The sequence below is a fragment of the Ixodes scapularis genome, unplaced genomic scaffold (assembly GCF_016920785.2).
Source record: "Ixodes scapularis isolate PalLabHiFi unplaced genomic scaffold, ASM1692078v2 PGA_scaffold1__304_contigs__length_218370807, whole genome shotgun sequence".
Classification (NCBI taxonomy): domain Eukaryota; kingdom Metazoa; phylum Arthropoda; class Arachnida; order Ixodida; family Ixodidae; genus Ixodes; species Ixodes scapularis.
The window spans coordinates 29,656,116-29,678,815 of NW_024609846.1; the positions used below are offsets into that span (position 1 = coordinate 29,656,116).

At 43.6% G+C, this 22,700-nt stretch overlaps 1 protein-coding gene across 1 annotated transcript; it reads left to right on the forward strand.

Moving 5' to 3' along the window:
- Positions 1 to 4,742: 4,742 nt before the first annotated feature.
- On the forward strand, positions 4,743 to 15,531 carry LOC115332752. The gene is made up of 5 exons (XM_029995196.2): positions 4,743 to 4,791; positions 7,817 to 7,894; positions 11,528 to 11,589; positions 11,668 to 11,781; positions 15,352 to 15,531. Exons 1-5 carry the CDS (start codon positions 4,743 to 4,745, stop codon positions 15,529 to 15,531), a joined length of 483 nt encoding a protein of 160 aa, XP_029851056.2.
- The last annotated feature ends 7,169 nt before the right edge of the window (positions 15,532 to 22,700 follow it).

Genomic DNA, 22,700 nt, shown 5'->3' on the forward strand with positions numbered 1-22,700 from the left:
CACAGACACATAAAATTGTTGGTCATCAAATAAAAAAAGCAATAAACTTTTACGTGTATGAAAAGTTAAATATGTGTGAGGAAAACATGTTATTTAAATCAGCTTCACAAAAAAAAATTGAAGTTTCTCTCAAATAATCGACACACGAGCCTTTCGAGGATAAAAGCGCCAAAAAATATTTGCAGAGCATATTTAAAGGAGCTGTGCAACGATATTCAATTGGAATGTTTTTCTCTCTACACTAGCTTACTGGCACACCTCGGACTCAAGGATACTCACACGCAACACCATTGGCCAAGAAACTCCTTTGTTGTGGTGTAATTTCAAGGACAAAAGCGATCATTTTCATTCAATCTCTCCTTTGCAAAATTTGATGACGTAACTCGGGGATCGCAGTACACCCAAGTGACGATATTTGAATGCGGTTCACAGATTGGACCCGAGCATTGCGTGGGCACTCGACTTGGGCTCGTGACAATTGCTAGCTCGAGAAGCATTCGGGTTGTGACTAGGGCTGGGCAAATGATCGATTAACCAACCGATTAATCAATTAATGCTTTAATCGCGATTAAAATTTTTAACTGGTTAATCGGTAAAATTTAGACGAACCAAAAAAAACTCAAAATTAAACACTTCCATAACGCAGACGTGGACGAATACGCCTGTACGAAGGGTGACCTTTAGGTCAAATTTTAGAACAAGGTAAACTGTACAGGGGCGATATTTTTATAGCATCCGATTAAGTACAGAGGTTACGCATGTCCCCGGCCATTTCAACGTAGTTCGAGTGTCTGTTTAGCACAGTAGAGATTATTGTGAACAATGAAAGGAAGCCGCTCTTTCTAGAGAATATCAACGAACATCTTTGCCTAATGCGGCAAAAGTAATATTTAGCGAAAGGATTCTGATACTCTTCTTAACTACATATCGAGATTAATTCATAATCTAAGTTGTACATTGCACCGTTTATCACAGATTCAGCAAAAAAAAAAAGACTTTTTTTAATATTTTGCAATGAAATAAACGAGACCGATTAATCGATTAATTAATCGATTAAAGGGTGGCGATTAATCGGGTTAAAACTTTTAATCGACGCCCAGCCCTAGTTGTGACCCGTGTCCAATCGCTGCAACGACGACAACAGCCGAGCCGTAACAATGTCTGGAACTCAGCGCGTGTCCTGCGCTTTGCCAACCCCTGCGCGTGGCTATGATCAACACTGGCGGCATATAATCGGCTCCAGATCACGTGGCCGCTTGTTCTGGCTGCGAGTTGAGGGGGTGAACGCCGCTCGTTTTTCTTAAATTTTTTCTGGGACTTCTATTGCGTGGGGTGAAAAACGAACGCGTGTTTCATAGGTCATTAACGTTAGGGATCCGATTTAAGCGGTATTTGTGCACAGTACAAAAATTGTTGCATCGCTCCTTTAAGATAATTTGGGGGTGCATTTACATATAATGTATATCTTTAAGGTGATTGGCCCTTTCTTTATTTTTTGTCAAGTCTTCATGCAGTAATAAAATATTTGTTATTGTCATCAATACATTTGACTGTACGAAGTTGACATGACTGCTTGAGACCGACACAGGTGGACGATACTCGAAGATACACCATTTGTTGACTCTGCGGAACCTACTTTTTTGTTCGCTGTTTGGCAGTGTGAAACACCGGGTCGAGGGGTATGCCCAAAACAACTGTGTGCTCGCGTTATAGATCTGAAGGCAAATACACGAAATGTGCAGAAAGAGACATAACAAATGGTATTCTTTTAAGTAATCCCATACACGACTTCTTACTGCAAAAAGAAATATAGACAGTTGCATGTTTTAAACCTCAACACGTTTGACGGAACTCCGTCTAGTTGGGTCAAAAATGTGAGAAATACACCTTCACAAACCAAGTCCTAGGCATTTAGTGACCCGACGTTTCGATAGGTCGGGCTCAATAGAACGACAGCCGCTTAACCATCGGCGTGTGTCAACGGACTAGGGCACTTGAAGAAGGACAAAAAGATTGAAGCGAACGACACACCGTAGTTAGAAAAGGAGCTGCTGCTCTCCACGTGCAAATAGTCACCCCTGATGAAAAAACCAAATCGGTTTTGAAACGTCGGACTCCTTACTGTTCAGGACTTGGGTGGTTATGTTCCGTATTTTTCTAGCAGAGATGCGTGCAATGATGTTCCTAATTACACATAAATATCGAGAAGAACCGACAATATACTTCTAATTTAAATCATATTTAGACATCGGATTGCACGAGCTCCAAACTTCGCAGAACACTGTCTCGGGAGGCTGAAGTTATATTTCGTTTTACGTGTACTTGTTTTGGGGCCTAATTTTACAATTTTGTGCTTTATCAATATGCGTGCTCTAACATTTAAATAGGCTGCCGCATATCATAGCGAAACTGTTATATATACTGCGCAACTTTATAATTTTGACATTCCCTTTCGCTGCACTTCGTTTCAGCTTAAAGGGGCATTGCAAAGGGACGAAGAAAACAAAATAGTGCTTCGAACGGCGGGCCTATCAGTGTCAAACACGAGAGTTCAGTGGCGACATTGGTCTAGAACGTCGGGAAATGGCGAAATAGAATTCTAGAGGCAGGACTGGCTGAATAGGCGCAAGGGACCCCTCTTGATCCTTTCAAACACGTTACACTCATCTAAATATTTGCTTGCAACACACGTAAATTGGTGGGGCGTTCACACAAGTGGATGTTAATTTCCAACACATATGAAGATCGCGCATGGTTGTTGCACGCTCTTGTCGTTTCGGTTTTCTATCGGTTGAGAACAAGGACGTCAGCAACAAAGAAAATGTGCTCAAAATTCTGAACATCTTTCGCCTATTATGCTCAAAATACGCAAGATTTCTTGTTTATTTTATGTTGAATGTGTTGCTAGAGTCCCAGTCACTAGTTCGAGCGAAAGCAATGCAAATTAAAAAAAAAAAAATGACCAGAAACGGTTTTCATGGCCCCTTCAAGTCCAGATGCAGCCGATGCTATACAAGCGCGAGCATGTGGCCCTGACCACTTGCGCTGGAGGAGCGAGCGTGCTTGGACGCTGAAAGCCCGGAGCTCGCTTTTTTAGCTTCTGCTACGCTCACAGTTAAGTGTAACCAAGTACTGCGTTGAGAACATCACATTCAACCAGATAACTGAACTGTTTACATTGTTTGCACGTGAGATCATTGCACCATGTGCTAGTAATCAGAAATTTCTTTTTTTCTGAAAAAAAAAAAAAATCCCGGTGTGCAAAATGCACGCTGCAGAAGGTGCGCACTCAGTGCAACCCGTGTATTCAGAAATAAAAATTATTCTTGCTTGGTGCAGCGTCGTGAGGAACGGCGCGAGCGTGTGGCAACCCCAAAAACGCGCTTTCTGGCAGGAGTGATTTTACAAACGATGTAGTTTTGCAGGATCACGCTGTCTGCTCCGTGCCGAAGATGCGTAGCATGCAGAGGAACCTTTAAAACACAGTAGGTTTTTAACCCCCTCCCCCCTCCCCCTCTCTTTCCTCCCCCCCTTTCCCGCTTCCCCCCCCCCTCTCTTTTCTTCCTCCCCCCCCCCCCCCTTCTGGCTACGTGCCTGGGCCGAGATATTCTCTCTCCTTTTGATAGAGGGCCACAGAGGGGCACTGGCACACGTGCCCTCCTCACATCGTGATATGTAAAATGCCTCCGTTATTTCCCTCGTCCTTTTGTTGCTGTGTCACATCATTATTGCTGTCTGTTCAAACTTAGGGGTGCACCCACACCTGTCGCAATCAATCACCAAATGACCGGCAGGGGACGATCTCACAGATAATGCATGTTCCCTCAGTCTATTGTTGACGCATCTATCAGACTGTCCCATATACTGCTTACCACACGATAGCGATGGGAACGTGGTGCGTGGTGACGTGGGTGTGGTGGATTCTTCGGGTTTTTTCGGGGCCTTCATGTTTTTCTTACTAAACTTCAGATGTAAGTCAGTGCCTTGTCTGTGTGTATACCCTTCTACTGGTCCGTCGTTTTGTTTGCGCTGTTTCTCATTCCGACTATATTGACGTTCTGAACTGAAGTTGAATTGACGCGGTGAGTCACGTGACTACGCCACGGTGCCACGTAACGTGACATCATTTAAGAGCATTTTTTGACGCCATGGCGTCACGTGACCACGTGACACACGATTAATCCTAGTGTCAATAAAAAAGCGCCACGAAAACCCACAATTTCTCATACATTACAATTCGGTATATGACAATTTGATAACAACAAAGAAATACAGCTGCCAATTTTTTACTTCTCGAACACTCATTTTGTAATAAAAAAATAATATTACCGTGAACCGTTTTGAACCGGTTACCGTCATATTGTTTTCGGTTCAGTTCCGGTTCAGTTCCAAGGGGGCGGCGAAGATTTCGGTTCGGTTCGGTTCCGGTTCGACACTCTGGTGGGAACAATGAATACACATTCCTATTGCATGCTGTTTGTCTGATGATGTACGTTCAGCACCATGACGGAAATGCCATTGTGTACGCACATAGCCATTGTGTTCTCGATTAAAAATATCACACACAAAAAAAAGAGACACGTCTGCGTTAAATTTCAACTGCACCCTTGTGGCGATTCCCTGAAAAATTCCGTACACGTATTGTTTTTTTGTACTTTTACATTTTGGTTTGAGATATAAAGAGCCGACGAAGTGCCTTTCTAAAGGTCATAATAACGGCAACTTTACGCCTTTTTGCCAAGATGCGTTGGCAACTATTAATGTTGACCGTCGGCACCGGCGCAATTTTGTGTAAGTAAATATTTTCCATATTGTTCAGTTATTAATCACTGATTGCACGACGTTCCAAAGTAATTACAGGATTTCAAGCTGCCTCCAGATAGTGTGTCTATGGCTTATTACTACACTTCGAGAGTTTTTGACAATATGCGCACATAGAGGTACTAACCATGTTGAATTAACCTGAGACTTGGGTAGAAAAGAAACACCAAAACGTAGAAGTGACAGAAAATAGGCAGGACGATGTCTCAATGAATCGAACATGGTTTATTTTCACCAGCTCGCCTGCACCCTTACCATATTTCCAAAGGAGTACTGTTTGAACGAGGAGATGCGTGAAAACCATTTCTTCCGGTGAAAATAGGCTGCTTTCTGTTAAGACAGATGTCTAAAACAATATTGTCACAAAACTAGCTTAAGTTGTGAAATAAAAACAACATCCAAAAGTTCTGAAAATGAAAAGGGAAGAAGGTAAAGAAAAGAAAACGGTCCAAGCACTGATTCTCAGCCCGCTGACTAAAGTAAAAGAAAAACGTTTTTGTTTATATCTATATTCACTTTTCCTTGGTGGCACGCATAAGAAAGCTCATTGTGGCAGCTACAAGTTCCTCAACAGCGCGTTTTGCAAATTCATATTATATGAATTATAAAATTTCATGACTTCTGCCCCGTCACTAACAATGCTTAAACTGAACTAAACTCCAAGCTGAAATAACCACAAACCAGGGCATGCTGGCGTACAACTCTTTTATTCACGAGCTCAGCGTTTATATATCGCAGACATGACATCATGGTCAAGCGGTTTTTCTGCGATAAGTCCGATACGCTGTCAGCATGCTACAACGTTTCTTCCCCCTTACACAAAATAGTTCCTTTCCTAAAGTCTTTGGGCTTAACACAATTCGGAGGCTTGCATGCACAGAAACTTCGCCTAAGCGGTTGCTTGTCCACTTTGGCAGACGGCTCCACTGCTATTGCAGTCGAGGGCGTTGTCGGGCATTGCTCTTCGGCGGTGGCGGCGGGTTGACCCGGCTCTCGGTCGTTAGGCGTCGGATGAGCCGTGGAATCGGCGCCAAGGAAGAAGAGTTTGGATGGCGCTTCAAAAACATTTCGGCGGGTAACTTCTCAGTCAGTCTGCTCGGTGTGTTGCACTAACACATAAAAACTGTCAAGACAATCCAGAAGTGCACACAGTTTACCGGTTGCTTCACTTCGAACACCTGCTTGAGCAAAAGGCTTGTTCGCAGTTTGCAGAGTGCATTCCGCTGCGCCGTTCAAGGCTGCGTGGTAAGGCGGACTGCGAATGTGCTTCGCACCGCTTACACATAGGAAATCAGCGAACTACGTTGACGTGAACTGCGGTCCGTTGTCGCTCACTCGTACTTCGTGGAAGCTGTAAGCAGCAAGTGCTTACGGCAGCTAAGCTTTTCAATGGTTTTAGCGGTGGGTATAGAGGTCATAACCACACGTTTTGATACATTTAAAAAAAAAATTCGATGAGCACCATACTCACATTTCCACCGTTTGAAGCAAAATATACATGTACACGGGACCAGCATCTGGCAGGATAGTTCCAAGGTTGAAGTGGTACAAGGCGGGCGGCGGGCTGAACTGCCTAACAGATTGGACACTTCTTTGCATGCTGCTCTACAGCCAGGTCAATTCCCGGTCACCATATAATAATACGTGCAAGAATCTTTGTGCGGCTTGCTCTTGGACGTTACTACTGCAGCACGTTCAGCACGCAGGTACCTTCCGTGTTCTCGAATACGCTGGGCACCATAAGGAATTTCGAAGTTCAGGTCTTGTTGAAGTCACGTTTGGTACCTTTGTTTAGCCGTACTAGACCTGTTCCGTTCGATCTACAAGAGCAGGTAGAGAACCATCCAAGCAGTTTGGTAGAAAGGGGATGCTTCGACAAGTAGCACACACCGTAAAATCCCGAGAGATACCCCATTCTCGAAAGGTGACCCACCCCTATTTTTGGCCTGATTTGCTATTTTCTTTTAAACACCTAAAGATAGCCTACTTCTAGTAATCGTACTGTAGGGATCAATGATGACCTCGGTGTAAATGCGTCTAGTTGGCTGTGGCGGGATATAAGCGAACATTCCCGACTGGAAAGTCATCTTGGCTTCATTGCCCCTCGCCGTGATAACAAGTTTGGTAGGGACACATAATCTTAAAATAGCATTTTTTAATACTTTTCTTGATTGCACACCGAGAGTTTGTCAACTCCTTATTTTCACCAAATTTTCTTCCGATTTTAATTGGGCTATCTCTCAGGATATTACGGTAGTGACTGGGCGACACCGCTTGTCGTCCTGAAGGACGGTAGTCTCAGAGTGTATGCAGACTATACAGGAACGATAAACCTTGTCTTGTAAACGGACCGCTACTTGCTTTCCAGGCCAAAGGGCCTTTATTCTGCCATCGCTGGAGGCAAAGTGTTCTGTGTACTTGACCTCTCGGCGGCGTATCAGCAGGTGCCACTCACACAAGAGTCCCGACCATTTGACAGAACTACCGCTGCAGTCAAACTCTCCGCCTGACACAGTCGTGGGAACCGATCGTGCTGGACAGCCAAGGGCCTTGTACTTAGTCCAAGAAGCGTGGATACTCATAGTGCGCTTTCCGCTTCACCGAGAAAGCAAATTGTAGACTAGGGCATGCTGTCGAACTACCCTTTTATTCACGAACGAAGCGTTTATATATCGCTCACATAACGTCACGGTCACGGTCAAGCGACTCTTCCGCGATAACTACTGTACGCTATCAGCATGCTGCAACACAAGCAAGCCATTGAAAGCTGTGTGAACTTCATACAATTATTTTTGATATTGTCCCATGTTCGCATTTACGTTTACCACTTTATGAAACAAGACATCTCAAAGCGTCAGGCAGCTACATTGCTCCACAACATTTATAACGTCAACTAAATGGCGGGAAAGCATCACAGCAAGCTTGCTTTTTTTTTAACCGAACTGCAATAATTAGGCATAAGGAAGGTTGATACATACCTTGCTCTTTACCCCAGGCGTCGCTGGTGATGGCGAACGAGAAACTCAGAATTCAGCAGAGACCACTACATTTGATTTATCTGATGATTACTTAGGTAAGTTTTTTTGTTTCAAAGCGCAATAAACTATTTATTGAATGAGCTCACGAGTAATTTAAAAATTTACCTACATATGGTAAAAGCCATTGATGCCATATTATATTCTTTCCTGAATAATATTTTCGTTACAGCTACCATGTCCATCTCAGTTCTCATTGAGAAAAATTACATTTATATAAATCCTAGATTAGCCCGGCGACTACGGCATTATGTTTATTTATTTGTCTATACTGCCAGCATTTTTATATACAAGCCAAGGCAGAAAGTGCATACGACACAGATGACAAAAACAAAGCATACGAATGCAATACAGGCAATCTAATTGCCAAAGATATGTTTAAGTAGTGCGTCGTTAAAAATGGTCAGTGATTCTGATTTCAGAACACTTAGGGAGATTATTCAGATCACCTATTGCGTCGAAGAACGACAATTTAAACAATGTGCTTCTACACAATGAGTCGATAATTGTTAGTTCGTGTTTATTTCTTGTAGACCTAGCTAATTGCCGAATAATCGTCCAGGCAAAGTCGCAAATCACCATGAACAATATTTTAAAGAAACTTAATCCGATCTTTCTTTCTTCGTGTCACTAAACCACGCACTCCTGGCAGGTCATATAATTCGGATATTGAAGACATTAAACTGAAGCGAATGTACGCAAACCGTAATGCCTTGTTTTGCACAGCCTCCAGCACCATCATTCGTAAAATACTAAATTCATTACCCCCGACAAGCTTGGTTTCTGTTTTTGATGGCCTGTCATATAAGAGCAGTATTTTACGCTAATATATCCACCATTTAAAGGTATCTCAAATGAAATGACTATGTCACAACCTGATAATGTCGTCATATTTGACAAAATAGGTATTGACGAAAGAAATTACTTCATAAATAATAAGGCGTTTTAAAACTTGGGTATTTAATTATGAAGTCGCACAGATTTTATGTTAATGAGCTTGTGTCACCTAAATATAAGCAAGCATTCTTAATTTAATTTTAATTTTCATAAACTACGGAATTAGAAATTGGATATCATAAGTTTAGTTTCGGGTTTACCGCTTGAAGTAGAAATTAAGCAGGTGGGTGATTCCACGTCAGTGTATGCAATGATATGTTTGGGTCATATTCTTAATATTTCTAGAAAAAAAAAGTAGGCTATATCTTTGTGAGGAATATTACTGTATATATAAAAGCCGTAACTAATTTTTTTACAGAGATATATACTTGAGAATCTCGAGATGTGGAAAATGACAAGATATATTATTTTGTATTTAAATACCTTAAGAACCCTGAGTCAGGCTATTACAGAAGGGACTGGGTTAACAAAATAGCGAGGTTAACATTTGGCGGAACGAATCGTTGTCTTAAACAGAAACGATGGCATGGGACCGGCTGTTCCAATCCACAGATATCACCGGGGAAAAAAGATCTAAAGAATGCTGTATTTCGAGTGAAAGGAAGGCCAACTTTTGCATGGTGATCAATGCGGGGTGATATGCGATTAGGTGGCAAGATGAATGAATTGTGTAGATGATTATCGATGTAAATCCCGTGGAAAAATCATAATTTAGCGACGCGCCTGCGTCAAAAAAAGGGGGTTGGTGATAAAATTGGTTTAAGTTCAGTAACACTGCCAAGCCTAGAGTATTGCGACGTTATAAAGCAAACGATACGATTTTGCACGAATTCTAGGTCGGATACAAGATATTTAAGATGGGGGTCCCAGAGTGGCAATGCATATTCTAGTGTCGGACGTACCAATGTAGCAAATGTAAGTCGCTTCACAGATGAGGACGCGAGACGAAGATTACGGCGCAAGAGACCAAGAGGTCTGTTTGGGTCGGAAATTATAGTATCAATATGGATTTCGCAAGAAATATCGCGAGTAAAGGGAACACCAATATAATTGTAAGTCGACACCGAATCAATAATAAGATTACCAACAGAGTAGGAAGCGTGAAAATGTTGACGAGTTTGATAGGCAAAGAGGCATTGGGATTTTGATGTATTTAGGAGCACACTTTTAGAAAAGCCCGTGAGTCTGCTTTCCCGCACAACACTCGGAGAGCCTATCACCGCAACTTACGGAGGCAGCTCAGGGAATGGCAATGCCGAAACGTATGTTTAGACCAAAAAACGCTGTCTGAGTTGTGACATTATGCAATACAAGCGTGACGTTTTGCATTTCTTAATTTCACAACTCAGACTGCGTTTTTTGGTCCAAACATATGTTTCGGCATTGTCATTCGCTGAGCTGCCTCCGTAAGTTGCAGTGATTTCTCTCCGAGTGCTGTGCGTGAAAGTAGACGCACAAACATTTTTTAGAGTGCATCTACCACTTTGAACACTAATCGTTAATTCGGTTTAGATCAGCCTGTAGGTTAAGCAAATCATCTGTGCAAGCTATCGCTCTGTAGTCTACACAGTCATCAGCGAATAGACGAACATTGGAAGACAATGAAAGAGGGAGGTCATTAATATACACGAGAAAATGTAGGGGTCCAAGAACAGAATCTTGCGGTATACCACGAGTTACAGGAGCACTTCGGGAACGACAGTTGTTAATTTGCACATGTTGGCTTCGAGATGTGATTAATTCTAGCCAATCCAGGCTAGAATTAAAGAGTCAACAGACAGTGTGGACAGCTCTGCTAGTAGAAGTTTATAGGAAACGCGATTGAAAGCTCTAGAAAAATCGAGAAAAATTGCATCAACTTAAACAGTTTCTAGAGAAAAATGAATATCGTGGCAGAAAGGGGCAAGCTGTGTTTCGCATGAACGGTGTTTCCTAAAGCCATGTTGATTGGGAAAACTTATTCTGTTCCAGGAAACGCATAACTTGAAAATGAGCGACATGTTTTATGGCCTCACAGCATAGAGAAGTTAATAATATGGGCCGGTATTTTAGAGAGAAGTGCGCATCGCCACATTTGTGAACCAGAACGACCGTACCTTGTTTCCAGTCGTCGGTAAAATCAGCGGTATCTAAGGATTATTGAAATAATGATGTTAGAAAAAAGTTTATATCGGTTGAGTCATTTTCTATATTTTGCTGTTTATGTTGACAGCTCCTGGTGACGATGACGTTTTGAACGCGTCTATTATTTTGCTAGTACTGTTTTCCGAAAAAGTAATTGGATGCATAGGTGGCACGGACAGGACTGAAATATCTGGCGGCAATGTGATGGTAGTATTATTAAACACGGCAGAAAATGCGCCCAGGAACGTTTCAACAGCATCATCATCAGTAAGAGAAATTTCATTGCCATTTACTAAAGAGACTGATTTATGATAATAAGGATTAATTATGCTCCACAATTTCTGAGGGTTAGTTTTGAGGATAGCGGCAAGATTGTGGTGGTAGAATAGTGCTTTGGCTTTCTCGACGGCTGACTTGTACAGTGGGAAAGCAACATAAAAGCAGGACCACACGCCTGATTGGTGTTAAAAAGTCGTGCAGGTCGGTACAATCCTTTCTTCCAGTTACAGATCGACTTAAGGTCTCGAGTAAACACACGTTTATAGGGGGGGGGGGGGGGGGGGGGGGGGCGCGACTTACAGAAAGGTTTGACTTACAGACCAGAAAATACCGTATTCAATATCTCCCAATGTTGTTTTTTTTCTCTTAAGATGATCTAATACAGAGTCTGGGGCAGTGCACGTACGACTACATCGAATACAACGGAAGAAAGGTGAGTTTTTATTCTCGTTCTAGTGTCATTCCAGCCAAAATACGCGGTGCTTCATCAGACTGCGATATTCGTGTGCAGGCTGCGATAGGATGTACGGCCACCTGTGGACAAGCCGAAACTTCACCTCAAGCTCGTGATGATTCGGATGAGTCCGAAGAAAACACCCTCGAACTTTCAGATAAACTTTGCGTTGTAAGTATGCGAGTATAAATTGGACTACCTACTAATTACTCCTTGAAGTTTATCGCTTAAGATATAGTCGCTAGTTAGGCCGAACGCTTCTTCAGAAACATACACATTATGTTTTGTTTTGTTTTTTGTAAGAAGGATCTGACCTGTGCGCACTTTCGATTGTCTTTACAGTTGATGAGTATTAGACCGAAAAGATTAAAAAAATGTATTAATTAGCGGAGGTCCGTGGAATGTAAATATTACAAATAGTAACGAAATTGAGTATTAAACTCAAATAAAAACAGCATTGTTTTAACCCCTTGGCGACGTAGCACGCCGAAGTGCTAGGAAAATTCCCCTAAGAATAGCCAGTCGTCTTTGAAATTAATTCATGACCAACGTGCAAAATCAATACAGAATGATAACCGCCGTGCTCGTGCAGCCCTTGACGGTGTAGTATATTATATTCCAATTCAGGCTATTAAAATGGTCTCATTATTGAAAGTGGATTTGACCATCTCACCGTACCCCACGTCTGAAGTTCAATATTAGGCAATAAACCAATTGCGTTCCGCTAGAACGAAGCCAGGCTAATTGGCGCCGAAGATTTGCGAATTATTCTATACACAGCAAAGTCTAATGTGTTTTTAAGCGACAAAAAAAGTTGTATGTGACAACCAACGATCAGAAAATTAAGCACGGTGATATACCCATGCCTGAAACCAGGGTTCTGCGTTCTTGGTAATAAACATAAGCAAAACGTGATTTCTCAAACTAAGCTTTTGTCATCATTAAGAAAAAAAAGTGAGTTGATTGGGCGTTACTTAGAGATTGAATATTGCGTTTTTACAGCTTTCATGCTAACAATGTCACTTCCAATGTGTCGAAATACTGCTTCGACCTTTCGACTTGGAGCAAAGAAGTATTAATTAAACACACATAATTCTTGTACCGGTTTGCCATTCGGAGTTTCCGGCAATGTTACACTTTTTTGGGGCCTCACAGGTGCATGGCTTAAGGTTGTTTGTAGTATTTCTGCTAATTAAATTACACTCTCCCCGACTATGTCATATTCGTACTCTACGATTGCCCATAAAATACTTTCAAAATGCGTTCGCGCATCTCTTCCTCACAACTGACATGGCAAATTATTAACTTCGAGCTGCCGTGAAAGTTGAACGAGTGACGAGGCACAAATGGTTTGACTCATGAGCGAGATCGGAGCAAGCAAAACCTGATGGTCATTGCTCCTGTGATTACGCGCGTTCTATCCAAACCGTGTTTTCAAACTTTCGTCCTCTTATAGCCGCGTCCCACTAGAGCGACAGACAGCGACAAACGACAGCGACACACGACAACGAGCGACAGACGACACCGACAGACAGCCTGTTTGTCGAAGTCCGCCGTCCCACTTGGCGGACACGACGCAGAACACAGAGACAAGGAAACTTGTTTCCTAGTGGGACTGGAGTTGTCAACAAAACACTTCGAAATACACAGACAAACTGAGTCTGGCGACGCGGTTTTCCTGTTTTTCTCTTTGGGCATAAAACGCGCCGACAAACACGGTGTAAGAGGAGATGATTACTTTATTTCTTGATTAAAGCATTCACTTGTCTTCATTTGCCGTTGGCGACCTTCCGCAAACAGTCGTGACAATCGACACCAAGCTTTTTCCGAGTTAGAATAACCGAATCGTTCCTTTTTTGAGTCGTTCGAGGAATTCTAGGTGAGCGCCACGGAACTTCACGCCGATTTCGAGGATGTTTATAATCTCGTATCCGAATGATCAAGGGCAGGCGTTTTTTTTTGGAGGACAATAAGGCATCCCGATTATCACAGAACGTGATGACAAGTCTCTCGTCTGCCGGAATGGCTTGCCGCGGAACGTGGTGTCCTACTTCGTGTTGAGAGGTCTTACTTTGGTTAGTCCTCGAACATGAGTGGGTATCCATCCTGATGCAGGGCCGTAGACCTCGGCGTCTTGACGCACCACCTCACGCACCAAGTTTTCGCGAGCAAAACCAACCACAGCAAATTCCCCTTCGCAACCCGACCGCCCGGCGCAAGCAAGCAAGCCGCGCCCGCGACGAGCAATCGAGGGACCGGAACTGCGGGAACGAGGAGTGGCCGCCAAGGGCATTTCTGAAGGTCTAGCGGCGAAGCGAGCCACGGGAGGAACGGGAGGAAAGGTAGAAGGGTGGGAAGGAAGGCAACAGAAGGCACAGCCGGGCGAGGAGGATACGTTTGTCTCCGAGACATGTTCCTCAGTGGGACTGCTTGCTGCGTTTCAAGTCCAACGACAGACAAGGACTCGTCCGTCGTCGATCGTTTGTCGGCGCGTGTCGGCGATTGTCGCGGGCATTGGTCGTTGTAGTGGGACAGCATCGGCGACACGGAACTTTGTGGTGTCGTCGGACAAAAATCGGTGTTTGTCGCTCTAGTGGGACGAGGCTATTACACGGGAGTTCCGACTGCTTTGGGATACTACCCAAGCGACATCTTCTTTTGCGAGTTACCCGGGCATCACTCTTCCCGGCGCGCTATTTTGCATCTTGAAATGGAGTATAGCTTCTGAGCAGACCGTCGGCTGAATGAAATGTTAAAAACAACAGTTAAAGTCTTCAGCATTTTCCAGCAGTGTGAAGTTACTTGTTGAAAAACTTGCCAGTCCAGTAGACAGTCTAAACAAGAAAATATGTCAAACAATTCTTTTCTTGTTGTTCAGCGATAACTGGAGCGAGCCTCCACGTCAATAATTTCGCGCTATCAAATTTTATGTACTGTAAACGACTTAACTTTCGTGAGGACCTAATTTTTGCGAATTTCGCGAATTGCCTACAATTCGCGAAAAAAGGTCCCGCGAACAATTCCGGTAAGTTATAAACACATTGAAAGTTAAATCGAGATCCTACCGCGTCGCGAAAATTAGAACCCGCGAATTATTCCAAAACTTCAGCTTTGACCTGCATCGCGAAATATTGAGCCCGCTAAAAAAAGTTGTTTACAGTAATTCGGTGGGGACAAATTGTACTGCCTGAATAGCGAACCTGTAATAACCACATTAGTCATCACGTTCTTAATGTTGCCAGTAGAGACTTTCAGTTCGAAGTTTTCGCGAGTACCAAATATAAAAATAAAATAGCTTCGTAAAAACAGATTATTTTCACCTTTTAAACGGGTCACTTATTTCGGTTAGTATATTGGCGTTTTAAACCAATGTTGAGGCAAATAAACGATCGTAAAAAATTTACTGGACCGCCTCTTTAATGCGCACAGTATATTACTCTAATTGGCTCACAGCCTGTTCTTCGGAAAGATAGACGATCAGGTATGTTTCAGACATGTTCCATCCACAGGGTGTTTTAGAAAAAAAAAAAAAAATTAAGAGTGTAGCTTTAATTATTAGTGCTACTTTCAAAACAGAGTGAAAATGGGACGAAATTTCTAATTCCTGCCTAAAAAAAATTGCTTTTTATAGTCTTTTTTAAGTATTTGCGCAAGCTTATTTATGATTACATACATATTTGGCACTAAAATGATACATTATTGTGTGACATTCAATTTTTTTTTTTTGTTTTACTTTTGAAGCTCGTTACAGAAAAAACTACTTGCGAGAACGGATCGGTTATCCTAGAAGGCTACATGGGAACCTGCACGGATGGAGTATGCAACGCAAATCAAACGGGCCCTCCTATTACTATCCTTGGCAGTGAAGAGACCCAGAGCGTAGATTTCACTGGAGAAGAGGACGAACAAGAAAGTAAATAAAAGGAAGAAAAACAGCCACAAAAGTAAAAATTCTGAAGCAACTGGAGTAATGAATGCATATTTCTTTCATATCTGTTTCAAACAACATTATAATAACTGAAGCTCAGACGCTTAGTTCTCAAAATTGTTATACGGATAAGGAAACACTATCAAATCAAATATGTAGAGAGCGCCGTGACTACTTGACTTGCATAGCATTCGTGTTTTGGGTGAGGAGGAGGGGGGAAGAATTACTCATCTCTGGAAAGAATAGGCAAAATGGTCACTTTAGCCATGTTCTCTAGATGTCTTTTGCCTGTCAACGTTCTGTCATGCTAGACGCTTAGATGCCGCACTGCATGACTACATCCTGACTGTTCCTTCTCGCATTTCAACCATACTTTGGTACGTTTTGAAGGTTGCACAAGCAGAATTTAAAAGGGAAGGCCAAGACAGCCTGTTCCCCCACCCCTAAATCGGCAATTGAATATATACCGGACAGTTCTAAATCTAGCGCAAAAGCACGTAGCTGGAGTACGCCAGGCTGCATGGACTGTCACGCAGTGCGGCAGACCTTGAGCTCGGGGTTCGCTGCATTGTTTGTGCTTTCTCTAGCTCCTAGAAGCAATGAAGAAAGCCTACTAGCAGAGTTCGAGTATCCCTGCCTCCAGCTTCCTCACCTCGATCTCCCTCCAGAAACCCCATGATCAACAACCACGAAGTAAATAACGACGGGAGATTCTGCGGTGCTGATTTTGCCTAGTGGTGTGAGGAACACCTGAGCTTCGCGCGAAAATATTGCAACGATCGTCACCTTCAACGTAACACCCCACGACCTTTCAAATACATAGAAACTCGAGCTCTCACGCTCGATGAGTACCGGTAAAAGCTATCCAAGCGCTCGCACATCATTTCTCTAAATATTTAGTGTAAAATAATCTGTCCCTCGCTAACAGTGGCGAGGACAACAGCTCTTCCTTGTTGTTTCTCACAGCTAACACCAGAAAACAAGCCTGGCTCGGGTTGTTTTGATCATTCTGGAGGCACATCTATACGGCCGGAGCTGCTACGCAAAGGAGCGGACAGATCGCCGCTCACCGGCTGAACCATCGGCGCGTTCTTTTTTTTTTGTAGGTGTTGAAGGGAGGGGCACTTTTATCGACCGTCACAAATAATTACCCTGTTTAAGCTAACATTTTACTTGAAGAAGTGTGCCTTCGACCGTTTAAAAACATTTTTATCAACATACTTTTGTTCAAGAACAATAATCTATATGTAATATAATTCACTCGAGGGCAGCCAATGCGAACATAGGTGCCTTGAATCCGCACTGTATATATACCTCTAGGGCAGCCAATGTTGTTAGCGATGAAGGGTTGTGTTGTGCGTTATATATCTGTGCGGTTGTTACATATGCGATCATTGCTGTTGAGTGCATTGTGCGCGTAATGTGCATTTGCCATGATCTTCCGGTGCAAATGAATGGAAAGCATGAATGTGCATGCTGGGTATGTTGTAAAACCCCTGGAGTAAAGTATTATATTTTCTTGAAACTATCGAATTGGACGGTAACAGCGCCACCTCGAGTAATTTGCTCAAAGTGCTGGGTAATATTTTTATATCGAGTACTTTTAGAGTTTGCTTCCGCGCGCCCTCCGACCGTGGTGGCTGCAACTGCTTTCCTATTATCGTTCGACTGAAGTTCTAACTGGCTCTACAATGCTTCAGCCGATAGGACACCTTTTTTGGCGAGTTCTGGAGGATCCTTCGGTGCACCGTATCGGTATCGGCCCTAGAGCTCCGTATCCGTTCTGTAGGATTTGCCACGGAGGAATTCCGATATGAGAACGAGCACGGGTAAGTGACGTGAAAGTGACTGAACATCGTGGCTCGAAGGCATATTTTAGTTTTTTATTCACGACGCGAAATTGGGTTTGGGGCGCGAATTTCTTCATCTGCACGGGCACTCGGATTTGCCAATAAATCTCCGACGTGAAAAGCTCGTGTTCTGTGGTCATTTGGTGCTCATCGTACCCTGGAACCGGGAGGCACTCACTTGATCGAATGACGTTTTAGCGAACGCCCACGTTTCATCGAACGACACTTTAGCGAATAGTCGGACGCCGCGAAGCGGCGTTTTCGGGTGGGCCAAATGGGTTCACATTTTTGTAATGAGTTGCCGAAGACTGTCGCCGCGAAGCGGCGTAAAGCGCAGCGCGACGGATGGGTTAACGCGCGCCCCCGTTATTCGCTAAAACGACCATTCGCTCAAATGTCACCGTTCGCTAAAATGTCATTCGCTCTTGTGATATGGACCCCCTGGAACCATAGGCTGGATTTGTGTTGACTTTGTTGCTTCTATACGGTCAACACGGTGCTTTTCTGTCGAGCGTTGCCTAGCAAGCAGTGGCAGACCGCCAGTGAGCGGGAGACATTTGCCTGTCCGGTGACTATCGGAACTTTTTGCGTTACAGTGGAACTGGTGCAACGTCGATGGCGTTCCACCAGTTCCACCAGCCGCCATTTTGAACTGCGTCTCCGAATCGACTGAGGAAAAAAAATTTCCCATCCTTTTGAAGCGGCAAGGTTACTCTTTTTCTGAAAGAACATGTGTCAGACTCGTTCCTCCACTTAAGGAAGAATATGTTGACCCTTTTCTAAGAGTGTACGGCCGAGAAAACCCCGATTACTTTCTTTTTTTGTTCATTCAATCACACGTGCATTAGCTATTTTAATAAGTTCTACAAGACGGCTATCGAGCCGCTCGTGAAAGTTGCTACCGTCGGTTCAAAGTCAGTGCGCTGTACGTCGAGCTAAAGTTTTGGGGTGTATTATGTGAGACAAGGGGTGTAGGAATATTCCCTTTTAATAGTGTGTAGCGGAAGCAGAGAAATATATACAATATCCCGGTCAGAACGGCCACGTTAAGGGCCTTTAGAACGAGCGGAATGGGAGAATCGTCTCGCGATCTCGCGCTCATCGGCGAACGCTGGTTCGCCGACCCTTTAGAGCAGTTTGTTCTTAATGTTTTGAGCGTGCCCGTCTCACCGGGGTTTATAAGTTGACTGAACATTCAACAAGTCTTCGCAGGCTTTCCTGACAGGCGCGGACAACTGGCACCTTCACCAATCTATGCGCACTTAGACACACTCGTTCGAGGCTGGCAACGGGCACGAGACGCCACTATTGCATGGAAGAACCGATTATCAACAAGCCAGTAGATTGTCTTTGATGTTACTCGTTTACTTGGGAATATACGCAAGAAAAGTCGAGGAAAGACAATAGTGATTAAAATAAAGCTTGCATAAATATAGGTCGGTGGAGCCTCAACATTCGGCGTTAGTTCGCCTTTTTATTCTCCCGCCGAGGCTCAATAAGTTTAAATAAAGTGTTACTACTATCATCTGCTCACTTTGGTATCAAAGAGAAAAGAAGCAGAGCATTGAAGTTTCTATGACGCCGCTCCATCGCACATTCCAAAATACACAATCGTCATTCAAATCATTTTATTATCCCGATGAACGTGGGGTTGGCAAGAGGAAAGAATCAGCAGTATTTAATTAGGCGGACGGAATCAACTTTACCAGATCAAAGTCAGTCGACAAGCTTCGTTGAGCGCCTGGCGCCTCTTCGTGGCGCATCTGCCTGCTGGCGCTCGCCGCGCTATGAGCCGTCATGTGGACAGAGGTGGCGGAACCGGTGAACAGTTGGATGCGCATTGCCTGCGTTGAAAAGTGAAAGCTCAGCTACAGCTCTGTTCGACTCCAGGCAGTCGCAATTGAAAAGTGATTCAAGTGTGTCGTTTTTTTTTTGTTGCTGTGATAAACATAGAGTTTGCGTGAAAGTTTACGCTGAAAGAACATCGTTCAAAAACGGTCAGTCTCCGCTGTCTGCACGCGAGAAGGAACTGGCGAATAGCGTTCCTAAAGCCAGCTGCGTCAACGCTTCCGCGGGTACCGGAGAAGAATCGTTTTTGAACGACATTATTTTAGCGTATACCTTTGCGCAAACTTTGTGTTTACCGTAAAAGGCAAATAAAACACACACTCACACACACACTAGACTCACTTTTTAACGCGGGCAATATGCATCCAAAGTTTCGCCGGATCTATCGGTTGACGAGCTCCACTTTTCCGTGGAGCTTGTCAACTGATAGATTTAAGAACAAATAAGGGTGGCGATGTGGGTTAGTTGGTTCATACTGACGAAAAGGCAAAGAACGCACAGTAAACGGGGACTAAATGAAGTGCAAACAGGACAAGCGCTGTGTCCTGTTTGACTTCCTTTAGTCCCCGTTTACTGTGCGCTGTTTGCCTTTTCGTCGATTTAAGAACGTTCGGTGGAACCTCATAACGTTAGCAATGGCTGAAACACTGCGAAAAACTAATTCACGAGTGTGTGGCGCGCCGTCGTGCCTGTTCAGTTGTAGAGCGCAGCTCTTAGGCGCCCGTCTCCAGGTTGAGCGGCGTCGGCGTCGCCTTCGCCGGCACCGCGACCCCCCCCCCCCCTCTCCCCCCCCCCCCCCCCCCAAGGAATTCGGAGGGACCTCGGGAGGACCTCGGGAGGACCTCGGGTTCCTTCGGGAAGACCTCGGGAGGACCTCGGGTACCTTCCGTGGTCTCGGGGAGGGGGGGGGGGGGGGTCACGTGACCCCCCTCCCCGAGGTCACGTGAGCCCCCCCCCCCCCCCCCCCCCGAGGTCTCGTGAACCCCCTCCCCGATGTCACGTGACCCCCTCCTTGAGGTCACGTGAACCCTCCGTACCATTCCCTCCACCTCCTCAAGAGCTCGGCTCTAATTCGGCGTTACAGGGAGTTGTAAACGGCTTTCACTTTTTTTTCCTAGTTCTTTAACGCTGGTGTGTGTCAACGTAAGAATTACAGGAGAGGCTTAGCCTACAAATTTTCCCAGAGCAGCGGTGTTACTATGGCACTCTGTAAAAACTCAACATTTTTCAAGCGCCACAAAAACAAAGGATCATTCGTAAGCGCCCTATTTCTTAAGCTCGAGTTCAAGAAAAACGGAACTCGCAGGCTCAATGCACTTCTAAGCATACGTATTGAGCGGAGCTAAGTTTCTGGCGGGAGCAGCTTCACTTCCAGTTTTTATAAAAACGACAATCGCGAACTTAATAAGTCACTTTGTCTTTGGGAGGCCTTGATAATAGAAACACCTGACGATATCCTTTCGCCACTTGTTTCTTGAGTGGGAATATTTTTAAGTAGCTCTTTCTGCGCTAAAACGACATCATTCCACAAAATAAGAACTAATACACTAATAACGTTTTATTGGGCAAACACTCTGAAAAGACGAAAATAATCCCTGGAGAAGGGGAACAAGAGGGACAAAGGACAAACATAAATCTCCAAACACAGCTAGGCGACTGCTGAGCGACCGAAAAAATCTGCCTGGTCTGGGTATCGAACCCGGTGCCTCTCTCCATTACAGGTGTAATGGAGAGAGGCCTTTTGCCTCTCTCCATTGACCTTTTGCAGGGTTGTCAGGCTCTAATTAAGAACAACCTCTCTTTATTTCACTTAAATGCAAGAAGCATGAAAAACAAAAGCGATGAAATTGATGTGTACTTAGGCCCCCTGGATTTTAGGTTTGATGTGCTGGCTTTTACCAAAACCTGGTATACTTCTAGATGTGACGTGGTTAATTTTGATGGCTACAAATATGAAGGAAGGTATCGAGAGGACAAACTTGGGGGACGAATAGCGCTTTATTTCCGGGACAATATCGCCTTTGATGTTGTGCCTGAGCTATCGGTATTAAACACTCATTGCGAATCTCTCGTTGTAAAATGCTGTGGCACTGTCATAATCCTTGTTTACCGTCCGCCTTCTGGTTCAATTAATGACTTTTGACTTTATATGGAGGACCTCATTGATATAATCTCATTTCTAAACTTGCCTATGGTTGTCATTGGAGATATGAATATTGATTTATCATGTTCTAGCCCAGCGTGTCGACAGTTTTCTTGATGTCATTGAATCCTACAACTGTAAAAATGTGATTGATGTACCAGCAAGAATTACACAAGAAACTGAAACGTTGATTGATCTATGTGTTATTCGTTCACAAGTGAATAATGTAATCTCTGGTGTTTTGTCGTGTGACCTAAGTGACAACCTGCCTATATTTTGTATATTACCTTGTTCAACACCTACAAAGTGTCCAAAAACGGAAATGTTGTATAGATCTATCAACGACGAGAAAATTAATTCATTTTGCCAACTTATGTCTGACATAAACTGGGATGATGTATATCATGAACAAAACCCTAGTCAAGCATATGATATCGTTTTACAAAAGCTGCTCGACTGTTACCACTTATCATTTCTGTTGCTGAAATTACGAACGCACAAGAAGGCAAGGAAGCCCTGGATAACGCAAGCGTTTTATAAACGGATTAGTGACCGTAACAAGTTATACGACAGATTAATTAAGAGCAGAGACAAATGTGTTCGGGCAGAGTAAAAAAAGGTGAGAAATAAGGTTAATTATGAGATTAAGAAAGCACGACTGGAATATTACAAGCATAAGCTTTTGAGCATTCAAGGCAATCCGAAGAAGATTTGGGATACAGTATCAAGCTTTAGCTCGAAAGATGTACATAAATTTCCGGACCAATTAATAATTGATGGTGTCCGGTTCTCTGGTGAACCATTGGCAAATAAGTTTAACTCCCACTTTGTAGCCTCTGGTGCATCATCATTCTCGATCGACTACGATGGAGCGGAATCTTACGTAAGCAGAAATGTACCTGCCTAAATTTTTCTGTCTCCTACTCGTGAGGAGGAAATATTTACTATGATCAATGCTTTGGCTAACAGTACCGCAGCTGGCAAGGATGAAATAAAAGCTGAACCGATTAAAGCGGTGTTTAATTTAATTTCAGCGCCTCTCGTTCACATTTTTAACGCCGTATTAAGCAAAGCCATTTTCCCAGAGAAAATGAAAATTGCTAGGGTGTGCGTGTTGCATGAAGGGGGAGCACCAAATAATCTAAATAATTATCGACCAATATCGGTTTTATCATTGTTTTCAAAATATTAGAGAGACTTATAAACGCAAGACTCACCAACTTCCTTGCAGCCAATACTCTGAACGTTAACCAGCAATATGGGTTTCAAAAGGACAAATCAACCGAAATTACGTTATTGAAGGGAAAAGATAAGATAATCA